This window comes from Ailuropoda melanoleuca, chromosome 2, assembly GCF_002007445.2.
Source record: "Ailuropoda melanoleuca isolate Jingjing chromosome 2, ASM200744v2, whole genome shotgun sequence".
Lineage (NCBI taxonomy): Eukaryota > Metazoa > Chordata > Mammalia > Carnivora > Ursidae > Ailuropoda > Ailuropoda melanoleuca.
In genome coordinates this window covers 134701270-134719869 of record NC_048219.1, presented here as the reverse complement: position 1 = coordinate 134719869, position 18600 = coordinate 134701270, and the positions used below count along the sequence as shown (strand labels likewise).

Genomic DNA, 18600 nt, shown 5'->3' with positions numbered 1-18600 from the left:
CACAAGCAGGGGGAGTGGGAGAGGAAGAAGCAGGCTTCCCAGCAGAGCAGGGAGCCCAGCCCGATGCAGGGCTCGATCCCAGGACCCTGGGATCACCCCTGAGCCGAGGGCAGACACTTAACGACTGAGCCACCCAGGCGCCCCTCTAATCAAATTTAATTCTAAATCAAATTGTACATAAAATCTTTCACTCTTGTGCACTGCTTAACTGCAGCAATATATTTTTGTTATAAAAAAAGGGGTGATAAACTTTTGCTGTCCAGGAGTACACTGCCAATTAATACACACTTAACTTGAAGGTGATATATGAAATTCATTAAGGCAATCATGAACTCTTGCAAGGACCCTCAATGAGTCTTACCAGGTTCCCGACTGACAGCACACTGCTGAATTGCTCTGTCATAGGATAGTGCTCCATGGCCATAAAGAGTGTATTTAAGACAATGCAGATGGTGATGGCCAGATCAACAAATGGGTCCATCACAACCAGGTTGACGAGATGTTTCACCTTTAACCATGGTTTACAGCAGTCCCAAATCAAACACATGTTAGCAAATTTGTACCAGCAGGGTGGGCATTTCTGTCTGGATTCTTCAAGTTCTGGAAAAAAAAAGTTAAATACTCATGAAAACTGCTTACTTTCTATTAGGCAGCATTTGGTTTAAATTGAAAGTGATTTTTTTTAGAAATAAAAGTTGTCACAAGGCATTAACGGATTAATCTGGTGGTAGAACAGGAAAAGACCTATCATGGCTTATCTGTCATAAAAACATGGGCACAAAAAGGCTAGTAAACTTTCCAAATCTATTTTGGCTAAACATAATTTCCCAGATTCTATCTGCGATATTAAACTGTCCAAAAATTATCTTCAAGAATATCTGAAACTAATGGGGAGGACTTGGGTTAAGCTCATCCATGCTCCAGATAGAGCCAGATGTGTGTATACACACACACACACACACACACACACACATATATATACACATTATCAAAGAACCCCTTCACAGGAGATGTCTTAAAACTTTTATCAGTCATGCTGAATCTCAGTTTCTTGGATTAGATATGTGTTTTGGGTCTTTTAATGAGATAGTTTGGTCAGTGTCACCAGTCTCTGTCAAAAAGTTTCCAGTTAAGCTTTTTATAGATATAGGCTTGCATATTAAACTCAACAAGATTCCTTATCTCTAAATTTTTTTATTTAACTAGAGGGCACAAAAGAAGAGAAAATATACATGTTAAGAAACTGGGATGCTCACTGTTAGCATAAATCAATGTTTCACTTGAGACATGTACTATTGGTAAAATATAAGAGGATTTTAGGTGGAACATATGTAGAATTCATAAATTTTCATGGTGTGAATTTATTTTTATGTATTAAAGTATATAACTATCATAGCAAACCTATGATATAAAATTTCATATCATAGTACATTTATATAGAAAAAAGTATGATTTCAAGAAGCCTTTCAATTAAATAATAGGAGAGAGAAGACAGAATTGCATAGCTCTTAAAGGTGATACTCAAAATACTGAAACTTGGTAAATACTGGCAAAGAATTTTAGAACATTAGGAAGTGAGAAATTGCTATCTTCTTTGGTGAGATGATCTTTAATCAACTCTTGAGTGGGATAAGAATGCAAAACTTGCTTTCTGCCCATAGCATTACTTCACACCTGATTGTCTGTTCTGCCAAATATGAGACCACCACTTCTTAGCACTAAGATAAAGGGAAAGATTCTTTTTTCATTCATAGTATATTTGACTCTGGTCAGTTACCTTAGTATTACTACTGTAGCAACTGAAATATCCCTTCAAACCTGATCCAGTTCACTAGAAGCTAAACTTCATGGGGGAGAGAACAGCATATGGAATGGATCAACACAACCATAGCTAATGATTTTTTGTTTTGCTGATAAACATTCACTACTAACTAATGCTGTAAGTTCACCAATTTCCTAAAGTAAATTAATTTCTTGATTATTGGTAACAGAAATCCATTAGAGCTAGATTCTTCAATTGTCTCTTTAGATACTAAAATTCTTCAAGTGCACAGTTTATGTCTCTCTTTCTTAATATGTAATTTTGTGAACAATAAAGAAGAGTTGAGGTGTAAATCAGAGGAAAAATGTAATATTAATAACCAGTTATTACATAAGATGCTTTTAAGACTCCTAAACAATGTCATATTTATACTGAAGATAAAAAGATACCATTTACAGTAACTGACAGAAGAGAAATGAAATAATAACTCTTGGCCTGTGTACAGTCAGAATAAGTATTTTTTAAATTCTACTTGTCATTTAGCAGGTAAAGAGAAGCAAACAGGAATTGTGTAGAAAAAACAAACAAACCAGAGAAAAGTTCAAAAGGGAAAATTCAGCCAGTGTTGCTCATCTTGACACCAGGAAAAAGTGGATCAAAGTTGTTTTAGTTCTAAAATAAAATCATTCAATTATTCATGCCAGAGAGAGAGAATGAGAGAGAGAGAGAGAAGGACAGAGAGAAGAATCTTACATTTTAAAACAAAACAAAGCACTCAGGAAAGAACGACAGCCATCTCTCCATTATTCCTGTGTAGATTATCTACACTGAGATTGACTTACATCCCAGTTTAGATATTTTGCTGGTTCTCCTCAATTCCTCAGGTGTTTGCAACTTACCCTCCCATTATCCTTCCCAAGAATGTGACCAGGGAACATTTATGTATGGTTTTTGCATTTAAAACTTGAAAAGCAAACAATTCATTTTTTGCTCATCTCCTACAGTTTCATTAAGTAAGAGGCTATTCATTCCCCTGGACAATGGAGACTTGACTGTAGTTCAAAAGAAGAAAAACAAAAGATGCCAGCCAACTGGATCAACAAGCCTGCTTCAAAGAAAAAAAAAAAAGCGGTGGGGTGGGGAGTAAACTAAACGCGATTAGACTTAGAAGAAAGGATCCCCAAATAAACAAATTATGTCGCTCTAAGAAATCTTTCCAAGGAAGGACTATGTGAGACAGCTCTAATATGCATGTGTACGTGAAGTATTGCTAACAAACAACCTAGGTCAACGTCACATTCAAAATTTTTAGATACAATTGAATAAAGAAAAGAAAGGTTTATATTATGATCAACCAATGAAAAACAGAATGAAAATGTTGCCACTGTCCCTCACAAAAGTATAAAGTCAAAAAGCTCTGCAGCTATTAAACCAAACACTCAGTCTTCTGCTTCCGAAGTTATACATATTTCTAGGACATCCAAGGCAAGTCCATTGAGACACATTTCAATGGAGAGCCATGGGGACACACTCATTTTGAACTCTGTATCTTAATTAGTGGACAAGTCCAATCTTGTGGTGGATTGCTGTTTTTCAAGTAATTTCTTACGTTAGCTCAAACTTAATGGTATCAGAAGTGAAAAGTAGGACTGTTGATTTAGACTTACCCTGTCTCCTTGTCTACTTCTTGCTTTAGGGAGCAGACATGCTGCTGACATCGGTAGCAGAACCACTGGCAGCTTCCTCTCAGTGGTTTTGCTATGGCAAGGAGCAGAAGACCAGAGCATCTTCAAAAGATTTACCTGGAGGGACAGGGAGGAGCAAGCTACTGGCAGCTGGGGGAGAAGAGGGAGTGCAAGCTAATGCAGGCGAGGTTGGGGAAGAACGTACTGAGTTTAATATTCCATAGAAATCGGTGAGAAGATTTCTGATACTGCATTAAGATATTATGAAAATTGGGTCTTGTAATACTGATGTGGCTGTGATATATATTCAGACATCTACACTGTGGGTTTTTTCTGGCTGTGACTTTTAGGCTTTTGGTACTGATACTAGTATAAAAAAATCTTCCCATTCAGACTGGAAAAGAATTATTCCAAGAATCCGTCCAATGCCAAGAGAAACTATAACTAACAATAAGAAAGGCATGTGCCCATGCATTCTCTCTCATTCACCATCTTTCTTGTTCCTTTGACACGCCTACACACACACACACACATACATACAACCTGGGAGGGGGCAGAAAGAAGGGGGGGCTATAAAAGAGAAAGGGACAGAGGGAGATGGCGGGTAAGGGAGAAGGACAGAATATATTTTACATGAAAGTATTTTCCAGTAGTTGAAGTTGATAGTTCACATTTAAATTCGCTTACGGTGTGGAAAGACACAAACGGGAGTTAACAAAAACAATGAAAGTAAAATGACAATAATGATAATATTTACTGACTGCCTTCTACATTCCAGATACATAGGTGTTTTATATATGATGTCTCAATTCTTACAACACCCTGATGCCTGGATCTCATTATCTGCATTTTACTGATGAAAAAACTAAGTTCAGAGTCTTAAATTAACACATTTAACATGTAGCAGAACCAAGAATCGATCACAGATCAAGCTGTCCCCACAGTCTTTATTTTGGCATTATAAGATCCAGACCGCTAAACAATATGTTAACTACTCAGATATACAATCTGCAACTAAAGAAAGAGCTGATATATTGTAAAACTCTGGTCACGGAAAAACAAAAATAGTTCAACAAAATTTTGAAAAATTTGCTTCAAAGAGGTTGATATCAAACCCTAATCCACATTTTTCATTTATATTTCTGGTTAAATCAAAGGACTTTATAACTTTTGTCTCAAGCAGTTAATACAATTCAAATGGGTTAGCATCATCATGAAAATAAACATTTATCATTCCACTCCTTTCATTGTCATACACACAACAAGCTTCAACAGTTCAGAATTTAATCTACAAAAGCAGTATTCCAAGTATATCTTGAATTTGCAGTAGCTTCCTGGAGGCTAAATGTAAAAATCTGTATAAGATAGTAGAATCTACGTGTTGTACGTGGATTTTACTTTTATCTGGTAAAAGACATAATGCTCATGTGATATAAAGTCAGGAAGAATTTTCTTGGAATTTATGGAAGTAATTTTTTTTCATCATTACCAAATATCACCAAGTGGGTCTGCTGTCGGACTTTTGACATACCTTCCATGGTGTTGGTCAAAATACTGGCTAGACTCATTGCTCTTTGCCTTGCTGTAGGATCTTCCAGTAAATCCATGGAAACATGATAAGAACTGGACCGTCTCTTTCTTAGTTCTGTTTCAGTAGTCGTGCCCTGAAAATAAAATTTCAGATAAAATAACTATTATTCTTAAGGGTAGCAAAACCCAAAGTGTACCTATAATAGGTACTACTTAACTAAATGCCCACCAGATGAGAACAGCTCATTAAAATATTGCTGGAATCAGCCTTCTTGGGAAGTGTTTCAAAGCCCATCAGATTTTCAGCCTTCAGTGATTTTTGGGTTTGCAATCAAGATGGACTTTAATTCCTCCACAGTGGAGCTTTTGGCTGGAGGGATCATACCTACCATTGCATAGCTAACCTTTTAGCATTTCAACCAATCCTACCTAGAACTTCAGATTGAAACTCATTGTTCCTTGATTTACTCTCAGGTTGAGTTATTAGATCTTTACAGACACATATTCATGGTTTAATGTACGGAAAGAATTTTTAAGGTTTCCCTAATATGCATTAGTAACAGTTCCCCTAAAATGTGAATTCAACTTGTAAAATGCTTTTGTTCATTATAAATAGGTAACATTTCCTAACATCCTTAATAATAAAAGCAAATATTAGAACTAATTTATAACTGTCTTACATTTGCAAAACAACTCCACAAAACATCCACAAAACAACACATCCTTGGTGCTGAAACTCTAATTTAAGTCAATAACACCAATTTGGGGAACTTTGATTTTTAACCATGATAAAATGATTTGATACTTTTCTATTCCAAAATACACTGAGGAAGATTTCAACGTGGGCAGAAATTTACTCCTACTTTAGGAGATCAAACAAGGAAGTTAATTATCACAGGAAGAAAGGGAAAAATTCACGCATTTCAAATGCAGATCTGAGTGCTAATAATAAACAAGGAGTCATTTTTAGCTGAGGATCCTCTCTATTTCAAAGAGTAATATGAGTCCTGTCCATCTACTTTGACTTTATTGTGGAATGAGTAATTAACATTATTTTATTAACCTGCATCCTTCCAATGCAGACATATTCAAAAGCAGTTTCCACTTAGTTGATATGATTGCCATTAATGGTGACAGACATCCATACAGGCTGTTCTAAAATTAATTTTATGGTAGAAAAGAAGCAAAATTGATGAGAAAAAAAAAATTACTCCTTCCTGTTGAAACTAAAGGCCTTCAAATCAAAAGGTTGTTTTTCAGAAATTAAAATATTTGGCCTGGTCAGAGAGGCAAAATTTTAAGAAAAAAATAGGGTCACTTAAAGGTCATCTAGTCTCTTCTGCTCTGTACAGAACTATATGTGCAATCCTAGATCTGTCTAATCTTTAATGATAGATTTCTGATCTTCTAATGATATTACTGAGGAAATTCTTTCTTAAGTTAAATTGCTTCTATTGAATTTACATGTCCAGGATACTGTGTGCTTTGGTGGGTATCATTTGCCTTCAGCGGTTTATTTTCTATTCTCATTTCCCCCTCTGCAGTCTCTCAAAGCCTACTCCTTTGTCTGCACCTTTGGCTCAGTGCCCTGCCTCTGAGCGCCTGGCTGCGTGATTGCAGAATGGACATGATGGAGCGGGAAATAAAAGGATTTCAGTAAGTTTTGCTTCAAATGGGCTCCCATTTGCCTTCAGAGATGTATCCTATCCTCTCTGATAGGACAGGGGTTTCATGGTAATTACTGGCAAATTCTATTTTCTTAGATACCCCTTGTATTATGCAAAGAAGTTGTGGATTTGTTTGTTTGTTCAATTAACATTTATCAAGATCAGTGGTGCTCATACTTTATCATGCATAAGAATCATCAAGGAAGGAGTTTCCCAGACTCTGTTCTCTTCACTCTTTTGGTCTGAGTAAGTCTTGATTGGCCCAGGAATCTCTATTTTTTTTTCTTTAAGCCGCTTTATTGAGGAATGACTGACATGTAAAAAGCTGTATATATTTAATATACACAATTCAGTGAGTATTCACGTGTGAACTACTACCACTATCAAGGCCACAAACATCTCCATCACCTTCCAGTTTCCACTCGTCCCCTTTATTGTTGTTGTTGTTGTTGTTATGATTCATGATGAGAATACTTAACATTAAATCTACCATCTTAGCAAATTTTAAGGCTACAATGCAGTATCGTTAGCTATAGGCATCATGCTATATAAATCTCCAGAATTTATTTATCTTGCTTAATGGAAATTTTGTACCCTTTGGCCATCAAACTCACAGAAGCAGAGAGCAGAATGGTGATTGCCAGGGGTTTGGGGAGAGGGAAGTGAGGAATATCCAGTTTTAAGAAGCATCCCTTGGAATCTTGATGTAAGTAGTCTGAGGGTGAAGTATATTTGGAGAAACACTGGATTAAAATGAAAATGTTTGCTTCCTTAGCCATTTCTTACTTTCCATTTAAGAAAGTTAAAAAAATTCAATGGAAGGCAATATTGCAATATGGATAGAATGTAGGGTTAGTAACTTGCACACCTGGGGTCAAATCTTAGTTCCATCATGCACAGGCCTCAGTTTCCTCCTCTTTAAAATGGGGATAATATTAGTACCTATCATAAAGGGTTGTCGTGAGGACTTAATGAAATAACACATGTAAAGTGTTCCGGGCAGTGTCTGGTACATAGTCAGCCATGATTATTTTAACAGAGAAGTTGATATTCCTTCTGCATTCTTCCTGGTTCCTTCACTACAAAGTTCTACTTTTTTCACGATTTTATCTGACTCCAGGTACTTGGATGTTTCTTTGGGAGAAAGTGGTGGGGAGAGGCCATGGGAAAAAAGTGATCAATGGCTATTTCTGTAACCGAGGTAAGAGGTAAGAAGCCCCTCTTTTAGATGACAGAAAGCTGACGCCATATGATTTTGATGTGGCTGAAAGAGCTTCTCCAACTATAATAAATGGGCTTGTTTTAGAAAAATCATACAAAGAAGATTACAATATGATTTGGCAAACTATAAAATACAACCCAATGACATTGCTAGAATAGTTTTATGTTGGGCAATAAAATCTTATTTATTACCAAAGTTAAAAAGCACCCATGTTTTACAAAGGAAAATGTCAATAATATATCCCTATAAGTGTCTGCTATTTAGTTGAAACTCTTTTTTCTATGTTTGATTTAGAACCTCTTTGTTTACAAAAAGAAATCATGATAGTAACACAAAAAATGACATCTGCTCTAAAAATTGCAATGCATGACCCTACCAGGTACTTTGAGTGACTTCTTTACCACACAAAGGTACAATGGCTGGGGTCATTTGAGTGGGTGCTAAAAATGTTACAGCACTCTGACCTGCAAAGAAAAAGAAATGTTGCATTGCAGGATTTAGATATCTTTAGTAACAGTATCTACTTCAAGAAGAAGTATCAAATTCTCCTTTTAATGGAACAGTGGTAACAAGATCCTTCAGTTGAATATTTATATCATTTCTTGCATTTCATTTGATTATATTAATTAAACATCACGTTTGATAAATTGTTGCTGTGTTTTTTGGCAAATTTCATACCCCTAGGCCCTGAAGGATATCCTTTTCTTCTTCCCATATAATGATAAATACTTCTAATTAGATTCTGTGAGAGCCAACCTATATTTTTAGTTAATTTGTAAAACATCTAAATAGAAAAATTTGACAAAGTGAGCTCACAGCTAGACTGAACCAACCTGATCAAAAGACTTAACAAATCCCTGGATATGGAAATCAAAAAATACTCCTGCCTGCCCCAGCCACAGGTCCCTTCCCAACAGCGGCAGTTTTCATTGGCCTCACCTCTGGAAGGAGCTGTCCAGCTGGAGACGTGAGGGCAGAAGGGCCCCCAACCAGCGAGACCACTCCATTGCAATCCACTGCACTGTGCATCTTTCCATTCACCGGCAGAATGGGGAGTACCCTGGAGGCGCGGCTGGCCTGGCTGACATTGCTGTGACGCCGCTCTCCATGTCTGTGTGGCACAAACAGAGAGTCTCTCCGGCTGTCATTGTCTTCAAAGGTGCTGTGCTCATCATCAGCAAAGTCATTCTCAGAGCCAATATCCTTTGTTCGACCTCTGAAACTGAAAAGGCTCGCCCTACTGTTGCGTCTTGGAGAGAAAAGGGAGCCCCGGATGCTCAATAAAGACTATGAATAATAAGAAAGCAAACAAAACACAGATGAAAAGAATTAAGAGCAGTCATCCCCAAACATATGAGACTTGACTCGTTTCAGATTTGTTGACTTACCAGAGGATAAGTCATGGGACAAGTTGGAGCCATGTGCTCCTGTGGTAAATGCTGGTGGTGTTCTGGCACTCTCTACCAGGCTCACCTCATCTGTTTTGCTTTCCCTTTTTCTCCCTTCCTTCATTTTTTATTTTTTGTCACTTCTATTTTACAGATGCCTTAAGATAGTCGCAAATACCCCTCAACATTTATTTTGTCCCATTATTGGCACCTAGAACAGAATTTTTTGCTAGACCCTATTCTAGAAACTAATCTCATTTAACATGCCAATGGAAAGCAACTAAACACACACAACTACATTTAGATCCTTTGAAGCCAAAAATATAGCCCAGTAAGAGCTCACTAGTGACCACACCCTGATGCAGATCTCACCACAGAGGAAAATAAAATCAATCTTGCTAGTAGGTCTGTTTAATTATAGTACAAGGAGCAGCTTCTCCTTTCCCTTTGCATATTTTATAATGTCTTCATGAATAAATTAAATAAATCAAGCGGAGAGAACTGTATGATTCATTCCCTGATTTTCACTCTTCTGTCTCTCAAGAAATCTGAAAAGTACCATATTCACAAAAGCCTGATTTTCAGTAGGTATTTGGTCACAGTCATTACAGAGATTTCTAAATGGCTGCATTGTCACTGCCACAATGCAGTTTTCCTTGATTCTTAAGCACAGCAGCATTAAACACAAACACTTCCTGATTATTACCAGTCTACTTTTATAACTTCACTATTGTAAACACCTTCTTGCCTGTCCGATATCCATTTTTCATTCTTCTTTCAACGGTACCCTGATTATCCTTGACAAATGATCCTCAGTCAAGACTATGATCCAGGCCCAGCCAATGAGTGCGTTCCATACCTCAGGCCATAGAGAACCCTTTAAAGATGGTCAGGGCAGCCTGCTTCGTCCATTAGCAGCCACCTTTTTCTTTTACAATTGTTGAGAAAGAGGTGCATTTTCAATTGGGGTTGCTAAGAATATTGAATGTAAGTTTGAAGTTGCAGTGGCATCTTGCCACTGTATTGGAGGAATTTAGGCTTGAAATATGGAGAAATACTTGACCATAATAACGTGTCTTGAGCCTCTGAATCCAGCCATGCCTAAAGCTATTCACAGATATTATTTATCTGATCTATTCAGTTCTCTGTTTTTCATTTAAGCTGGCTGGAGTTGGATTTCTAGGATTATTAATAAAAAGAATACTAATCTAATCATTTAAATGTTATTAGTTTTATCTTTTTCTCTCCAAAGGATTTAAAGCTAAACAAAATTATTTTGTACCCATATGTTTTTTATATTTCCTTACCAACAAGTATGCTTTTAATTTTCTTTTTGGCTAAAAAATAATTTTTCTCAATAATGTCTATAAATATCTGCAAAACATTTATAAGCTTTAAAAAGTATCTTACATTATGGAATCCTATTCATTAATTACAGAAAGGACATTTAAAGAGACTGATCTGCCCCCCCAAAAGATGTCCTTTCTCTTTTTCCTGCTCCCATGTTTTGTCATCTTATTACTAACTTCACTAGTAAGATTCCTTCTTTTCCTTTATTGTTTTCCATGTAAGTAATTATTTTTTTATGTCTCTCTTAGATTACTACCCAATTTCTTTCACCTTCTTTCTCTCTTCACAAGGGACTTTGAATAAGGTATAAAAACATGAGAATTACAGGATTTGTGACATACTGGTTATCATCATTCAAAAAGGTAGGCACGAAATGCTTGGCAATAAGAAATAAGGTAGAAACTATATGTATCACTCTTAGTAAGACTTTATATTTTAACTACAAGTACTCCACTTAATTAGAGCCAATGGTAGGGAAATAAATTATAAAATTGCACACAAGGTTTCTCTCTGAGTTCAAAGGTGAATTATGCCATACAAGAGCACAGCTTACATGAGACAGCTGTATGAAAAACGACTGTGCTCCATCTGTTAACATCATCTTCTAATGCTTGCATTAATTATCTAAATCCATAACAATCAAATGCTGCACCACAAATAAAGGATGGGCAATACAAAAAAATCTGCCAAAACAAATGAATCTCTAAAAAGCAAAACTCCTGCTTTATTATAAATAGGGAGTGAACTAATAACTTAAGAAGGTTGACTATGTCTAATAACTTAAGAAAGTCGACTATATCTTCAGAATAAAATATCCAGGGACACCTAGGTGGCTCAGTAGAAACCAATTCTTGGTTTCGGCTAAGGTCATGATCTCAGGGTCCTGAGATCGGGTCCTGAATCAGACTCTGCACTCAGCACAGAGTCTGCTTGGGATTCTCTCTCTCTTTCTCTCTCTGCCCCTCCCCCCACTTGCACATGTGCTCTCTCTCTAAAATTAATAAATAAATCTTTTTAAAAATAAAATAAAATAAATCAATATTAATTGTCTTGAGACTTGATTAGAGGTTGTCCTCTTGACTTCCTTCTCCCCCATCTTCCACACTAACAAGTCAAACTAAAGCCTAAGAATTATTTCATACAACCCACCTATGCTACTGAGAAAATTATAATCTTGCAGTAAAAGCCTACATTATATATATATATTTTCAATATGAAAATAGAAATGGTTACCAACACAACTGCCTTTCCATCATGTCACCACAAAACAGTACTCTTTAATACTTTGGGGTCTTGGACTTTCAAAAAAAATCTAACAATGGGCCTTTTGGTACTGTACCTTAAGAACCTCTACCTTCCTTAATATTTTCCGCATTACTTCCAGGGACTTGGAAAGTGGGATTAGTATAAATTCAGGATTCTCTTTGTCTTTCTCCCCTTCCCCTCCCTCTCTATATCTTTCCCCTATCCTCTTTCTCTCTCCCTCTCCATCTTCTTAACTATGCATCCATTTACCAGCTAAAAGGAAAGGTTTTCAATCTTTTAAAATACAGATACTACTTAAGAAACAAATATCAATTTGATCCAGATGTTGCATGTTGTATAAGTCAGTAATCACTTATTATGCCCAACTAGCTAGGAAATAGAGTTGCAAAGAAGACAGTACTGGGGAAATGTTATATCTGTGGGCAAAATTTGCAGAAAGAAGTAGGTCAGAACTTAACCTTTTCAGGCTTCACTATTTCACCTAGAATTAGTTCTGTTGGATCTGAATTGAAACAAATTGAAGAGACTGTGGCGCCTGGTGATCTGCAGTTTCAAATTTAGGCTATTTTATCTCTAGTAACTTACCTTCCTTCTCCCCTCCCTCCCTTCTTTCTTCCTTTCCTTCCTTTTCAACATGACCAATGCTGTAAAAAGGGGATTTGATTTTTAAGGAATTCACATTTATTAAGATTAAATCATAATGATTGTGACAACAACCTGAATGAGAATGAATATAAAATGTAGAATTAGAAACAAATTCTATTTTAAATATAAATTCAACCCCACTAATCCTTTTGTTTTTTTTTTAAAAGATTTTATTTATTTATTTGACAGAGAGAGAGAGAGCCAGCGAGAGAGGGAACACAAGCAGGGGGAGTGGGAGAGGAAGAAGCAGGCTCATAACGAAGGAGCCTGATGTGGGGCTCGATTCCATAACTCTAGGATCACGCCCTGAGCCGAAGGCAGATGCTTAACCGCCGTGCCACCCAGGTGCCCCCCCCCCACTAATTCTTTAATCTATTCTCTCTCATAATGTTATTTGGACTTGGAATGAATCGAATTGACCTATAAAAATTTTACAGATATTAAATATGAGGTTCTGTGAGACTGTATATACTACAAACTGTATGAAGAGCAAGTATAACCCTAAATACATGTATCTTTTTAGCGAAATCAAATTGTAAGTTTCTTTATCAGTTTTTAAAAATATTCTTTCTAGTCAGGCTGTTAAAGTGGAAAGTTCAGGAGTTTCAGTGTCATACCAAATTTGAACACCACCTCCGCCCTTAATAACTATATGACATTTAGCAATTATTCAATTTCACTGGGCCTAATAGTGAAAATAATATTAGCATTACTTATGATAATGTAAAAATAACACCAAGGATAAAATAAGCACTTGAGAAAGAATACAGCCCTCCCATTCTCACATCTGCAGACTGGGGATGATGATCACAGTACCTACTCAGGGCTGTAGTGAAGGGCTTAAGTGAGTTCATACTGAAAGCTGCAATGGATTATGTAAGTGTCAGCCATTATCATTGCCATCAGTATTGTTCTCATTGTTATGGTTACTAAATCATACTAAAGTTTTACTACTGGTGACACTATCTTCTGAGAAACTCTGTATTTCTGGTAATTCTCTAGGTAATTTCAAAATTTAAGGATCCCAAATTTCAAAGTCTCAACAGCTTGTGTTGGTACATAGCTACAGACCTCCAGTGAACATTTACTGCCCCGTATAATCAGGATATTCTTTCAGCACAAATCCCACATTAAACATGAGAGAGATAATCAAATGCAATTAAACACCACTATTTATTTAGTGTCATAAATATTCCTTAGCGCATTTCCACCTAAGAATTTTGGCTACACTTCTAGAAAAATTTTGCTTCATTTTCCTTTGAAACAAGTGTCTGAAGAAAGATTCTTCCAATGAAGTTTGTATGTGAATGGGAACAACTACACAGATGGTCTAAAGAATACACGGTTCGCTTCTAGGAACCTGCCACTCAGAAAACCCATAGGCACTGGGTCCCGGCACAGTTGTGTAGCTAAAAAGGGATGGGAACCATCTGCTGATAATTTCTCATGTGGAAGATTGCCCCGAGATGTTTGAGTCTTCCACAAAACCTGAAAACCAGAAACCTTCCCAAGCGCAGTGGGATCTATGCTCTAAAAATGCTTTCTTGGGATTTCAAAAAGTCGCAAAACTCACAAAGTCTCTGAGGTGATAAACACAATACTTGATGAACGTTACAATTCTGATAGATCGGTGCCATCCAGGGGGAAGGTGGTTTTATTCCTACCAAATTCTGGCATATCTCTAAAAAATGGTCTGTTATGAAAATGAAATTTATGTAAGCTAATAATATCTTTACCTGATGTGGAGAAGAGAACCTCTTTTCATATGTCAACCTGCTTCCTTCTAAGGAAAAACGGAAACCTTTTCTTCTTATGCTGTCTTCGGATTCGGATTTGCGGACCCCATCTTCCTTCTCTTCTTCTCCAGACTGCTCTTTCTGCTTCTTTTTCTTCCTTCTGTTTTTCAGCTCTTTTTCACTCTTGGAGCTCAACTTCGACGCTACTGAGGAACTCTCTGAGAAAACCCCTACCCCGCCAGCACCGCTGAGCTCTCTTGACCCAGCAGATGCCGCTGCAGCCGCTGCCTAGAAGCACAGACAGGAAAAGGTAATTGCATGCGAAGCTCGAAAAACGCTATCCCTGTTCACTACTTAATCTCTCTTCAGTATCCTGAACACGATCTTGAAAAACAATTCTCCATTCTGCTCCATATTTTGGAAAACCATGCATTGTCATTAAACCAATTAAAGAATTAAATTCAAAAGACACACGGAAGAAGACACACGTGACTTTGATGGAAACTTGAAAGCTCTGGCCTCTCGCTATGCTAATTATTCAACAATATGAGCAAGACATGCAAATATCATAACACATTTTTCTGACTTAACCACTATATGAAGTAAAGAGTTTAAGAATTAAAGGTTTCCTATTTTAACCTGATCCATCACATATCCACTTGACAATAATTTTTAGTGCCAATCTAAATTACTGAATTTAATTCAGCCAAGTATTTTATTTTGATAAACTTTTATCTCTCACTTAAGTGAAGTATTTCACTAAGAAATGTACCACAAAAACATACTACAGATCATATGTATTTATATATATATTTATATATATATATATATTTCACTAAGAAATGTACCACAAAAACATACTACAGACCATATATATAGATAGATAGATAGATCTCCCAGATCATGGCATCTGAATGAATTTCTAAATTATAAGAGTACAGTTTTGGGAAAGGTAGTCTTTTTTTTTTTTAAGATTTTATTTATTTATTTGACAGAGAGAGAGACAGCCAGCGAGAGAGGGAACACAAGCAGTGGGATTGGGAGAGGAAGAAGCAGGCTCTCAGCAGAGCAGGGAGCCTGATGCGGGGCTCGATCCCAGAACCCTGGTATCAGGCCCTGAGCCAAAGGCAGACACTTAACAACTGAGCCACCCAGGCGTCCCGGGAAAGGTATAGTATTCTATCTTGTTGCTGTTACCCCAGTATATTTTATCTATCTGACCTTTATTAAATATTTAGGATACTCTGTATTAAAAGGAAACTGTAGTCAAGATCCAAGAGAAGCCAAAAAGAGGCACTTGGATTAGTTAATGCCATTAAGTCAAGCAAATACAATTAGAGCAATTCTTGCCTTATTTTGAAGTCTTATCAAATCCAAATTAAATTATTTTTATAGGATAGGAGGCAGAGAATGTGGTGACTTACTACATTTATACACCAGGGTTTTTCTTATGCAATCTGTAAATTTGCATTTAAATACCCTTCATATAAAAAATAAATATTAAACAGGTCTTTCCTTTTCCAGATTCTAGGAAATAATCTTTTCAGTTTGACTCTGGTTTTCTGATCTTTCCCACCTCTACTGACACTAATGAAGAAGCAACTATCACAAATTCCTCTTCCCCAGAAAACTGAGGGCATAGAGATCTCAATACTTCATGAGCCTGAGTAAATGAGGAGTCACAAGGGAGGAAAAAAAGTCAAGAAAGCAATTACAATTCTCAAAGTTTTGATGCCATCAGCATTGACAGTAATCATCAACATAAAATAACAATCTAAAATTCTAACAGGCTCCCAACAGCAACACATATGACATGTTTCAAGTGTTACTTTTATACACTGCTGATTTTGTGTAGTAAATGTCACTGACCTCACCGGTGCGGTCAGAGATTGAGATCAACAAACACAAAAGGGCTCCACGCTCTTGCTATCTGTACCTGAGCTTCTTCTTGTTGCTTTTTCAACTGTTCAAGCATCTGTTGAAATTCAGCTTCTTTCTGTTCAGCTTCCTCAAGAGTTGCCTGATTCTGTTCCTCATAGGCCATGGCCACCACAGCCAGGATCAAGTTTATAAGGTAGAACGAGCCCAAGAAAATGACCAGCACAAAAAAGATCATATATGTTTTCCCAGCAGCACGTAGTGTCTGAAAAATGTGAGAGATAGTTTGTTAAATTTTATAGAGATGCTAAAATCTCACACTCCCAAGTAACACGGTATTTTATAGCAATTCCCTTGATCTCAGTATTTCATGCTTCCTAGAAGAATCCTTTTATCTGTTCTCACCAGTTGGTAAAGGTTTTCCCAGAAGTCTTGAGTCATGAGACGAAATAAGGACAAGAAGGCCCAACTAAAGGTGTCAAAGCTTGTATAGCCATAGTTGGGATTTCGACCAGCCTTCACACAGATGTATCCTTCTGGACACTGGCTGTAATTAGATTAAAAGAAGTCAGTACTGCAAGTCTGGTGGGTGACTTTCCTGTTTTTATAGATGCCAATGTCTACTTTATATGACGGTAGGGAAAACAGATTTATCTCACCTTACCCAGCACTTAACCCAACAGTATGTGGACTGATTTACATAACAGAATATATTAGGTCTATTTATGGATTCCTCTGTGATTCATAATTGTCATTATATTTATCATGTCTCCATATAAAAGCAATCATATCATGATTAATACCTTCTGGGACTTGTAGAAGGAACAGAAAAATAAGTCTACACGGAAAAAACTGATTTTCACTGAAGATATCTAGATGCAGAGTGTGTGTGTGAGTATGGCAGTAGAGAAGACGTGGGAAGGAAGGATGGATGGGGGCACATGGAGAGGAGGGAATGTTACAGTTCACAGTTATGACTTTAATGATCAAGCCAAACCTGGACCCAGTATTGTGCCTGACACTTCTGGGATGCATGATCTTGAGTAAGTTTCCTAACTTTGCTAATCTTTGGGCACCTCATATGTAAGAAAGGGCTAATAACAGGACCTGCCTTACAAATATACAAGTGTTGAGTAGATATTCTATGTAAAGCATTTAGTATGGTACAGACAAGGAATTAAAATTAATCTGTGCTACTTATCACTGCGATTTGGAGAAAAAAGCAGCACAATATTTATCATATGAGCCAAATGAAAAGTCTGTTACCACTGAATATTTTGCTATAGGTGTTAGTTATTAATGTCCACAATATCATCTTCCATTGAAGAACAACAGACTTCTTCTATGGTTCTAAATTCTTGCCAAACAGGGAAAGGTAATTATTTCTCTGAATTTTCCTAGGCTTTAGCTCCAAGTGCAATAATTCTTAATAACAAAGTTCACATGTCAATCATAATAATCAAAAGCACTTATTGAGTGCTGTAATAGCTACATGTTCACTAATCCATTTAATCCTCACAGCAACTCTATTATTATACCCATTTATCACTGGAGGAAACTAAGGCAAGGGGAGGAAGTGTTATTTGGTAGAGTCAGGATTGAATCCATGCAAACTTTCCAGCCTGTGCTCTTAACCACTTTGCTAAAATATGCTCGACATACACTCACCATGACTCAGATACTGACATTATCTTCAGAGATCTTACATTTGAAGCCATGGAGACCACATTAGCATATGTAAAATATCACACTTACAAAAGTACATGCTTATGAATTCCATTAACTTATCTTCTAATACATATGTACTGCTTTTCTATTTTCCATTGAACTAATTTGGAAGATTAGCTGTGACCTAGTATGGAAAAATAATTGCCGCATATGAGTGTGTGAAGGAGGTGAGAATCCACACTTATTTCAGCTATTTTGAGAAACAGCGTGAAGTGGAATTTATGGAGGGCTTTGAATGAGAAGTGAGGGAGGGCTGGGTGGGTGGGAGGTGGCAAGTTATTGGGGCTGATGGAGCTGTGTGGACTTAAATTCAATACGAAACATCACTTACCCTGCATCCGAGCTGTTGCCACAAAGCAGAGCATCATTTTGCCCTTCCAAAAAATAAAAGTGACCTATTTAAAGAGTGAGGAATAGAAAGAATCATTAAAAAACCCCTCAAAACACATCAGCCATTGTGTTCAGGTAATAGACCTCATAATTTCTTTCAACCATAATGAAATGGATAAAATAATAAATATGTATATGGCTAAATGAAAATATTTTAATAATAACAACACTAAACACATATCAAAATATAAAATTTTTTATTAAACAAATGTTTAGAAAATCTGTTTTAAAAAGAATTTTTTTGGGGGAAGGAATAACTATTATAGCATTCTCTTAACAGCATTTATTACAAATATAAACTCAAATTGCTTGGGATAGTTAAAAAAAAAGAGTCAAAGCTGTTTGGCACAAAA

The 18600-nt window shown here is 36.6% G+C and overlaps 1 protein-coding gene across 1 annotated transcript in view; it reads right to left on the bottom strand.

Annotated features, from left to right (window-relative positions):
* The window catches only part of LOC100484218 (sodium channel protein type 2 subunit alpha), an 84485-nt gene that overhangs the window by 47096 nt on the left and 18789 nt on the right, over window positions 1-18600 (bottom strand). The window contains 7 exon segments of the mRNA XM_034654667.1: window positions 362-600; window positions 4979-5111; window positions 8806-9153; window positions 14252-14539; window positions 16188-16394; window positions 16535-16676; window positions 18189-18252. Coding sequence (XP_034510558.1) covers window positions 362-600; window positions 4979-5111; window positions 8806-9153; window positions 14252-14539; window positions 16188-16394; window positions 16535-16676; window positions 18189-18252 — 1421 coding nt within the window.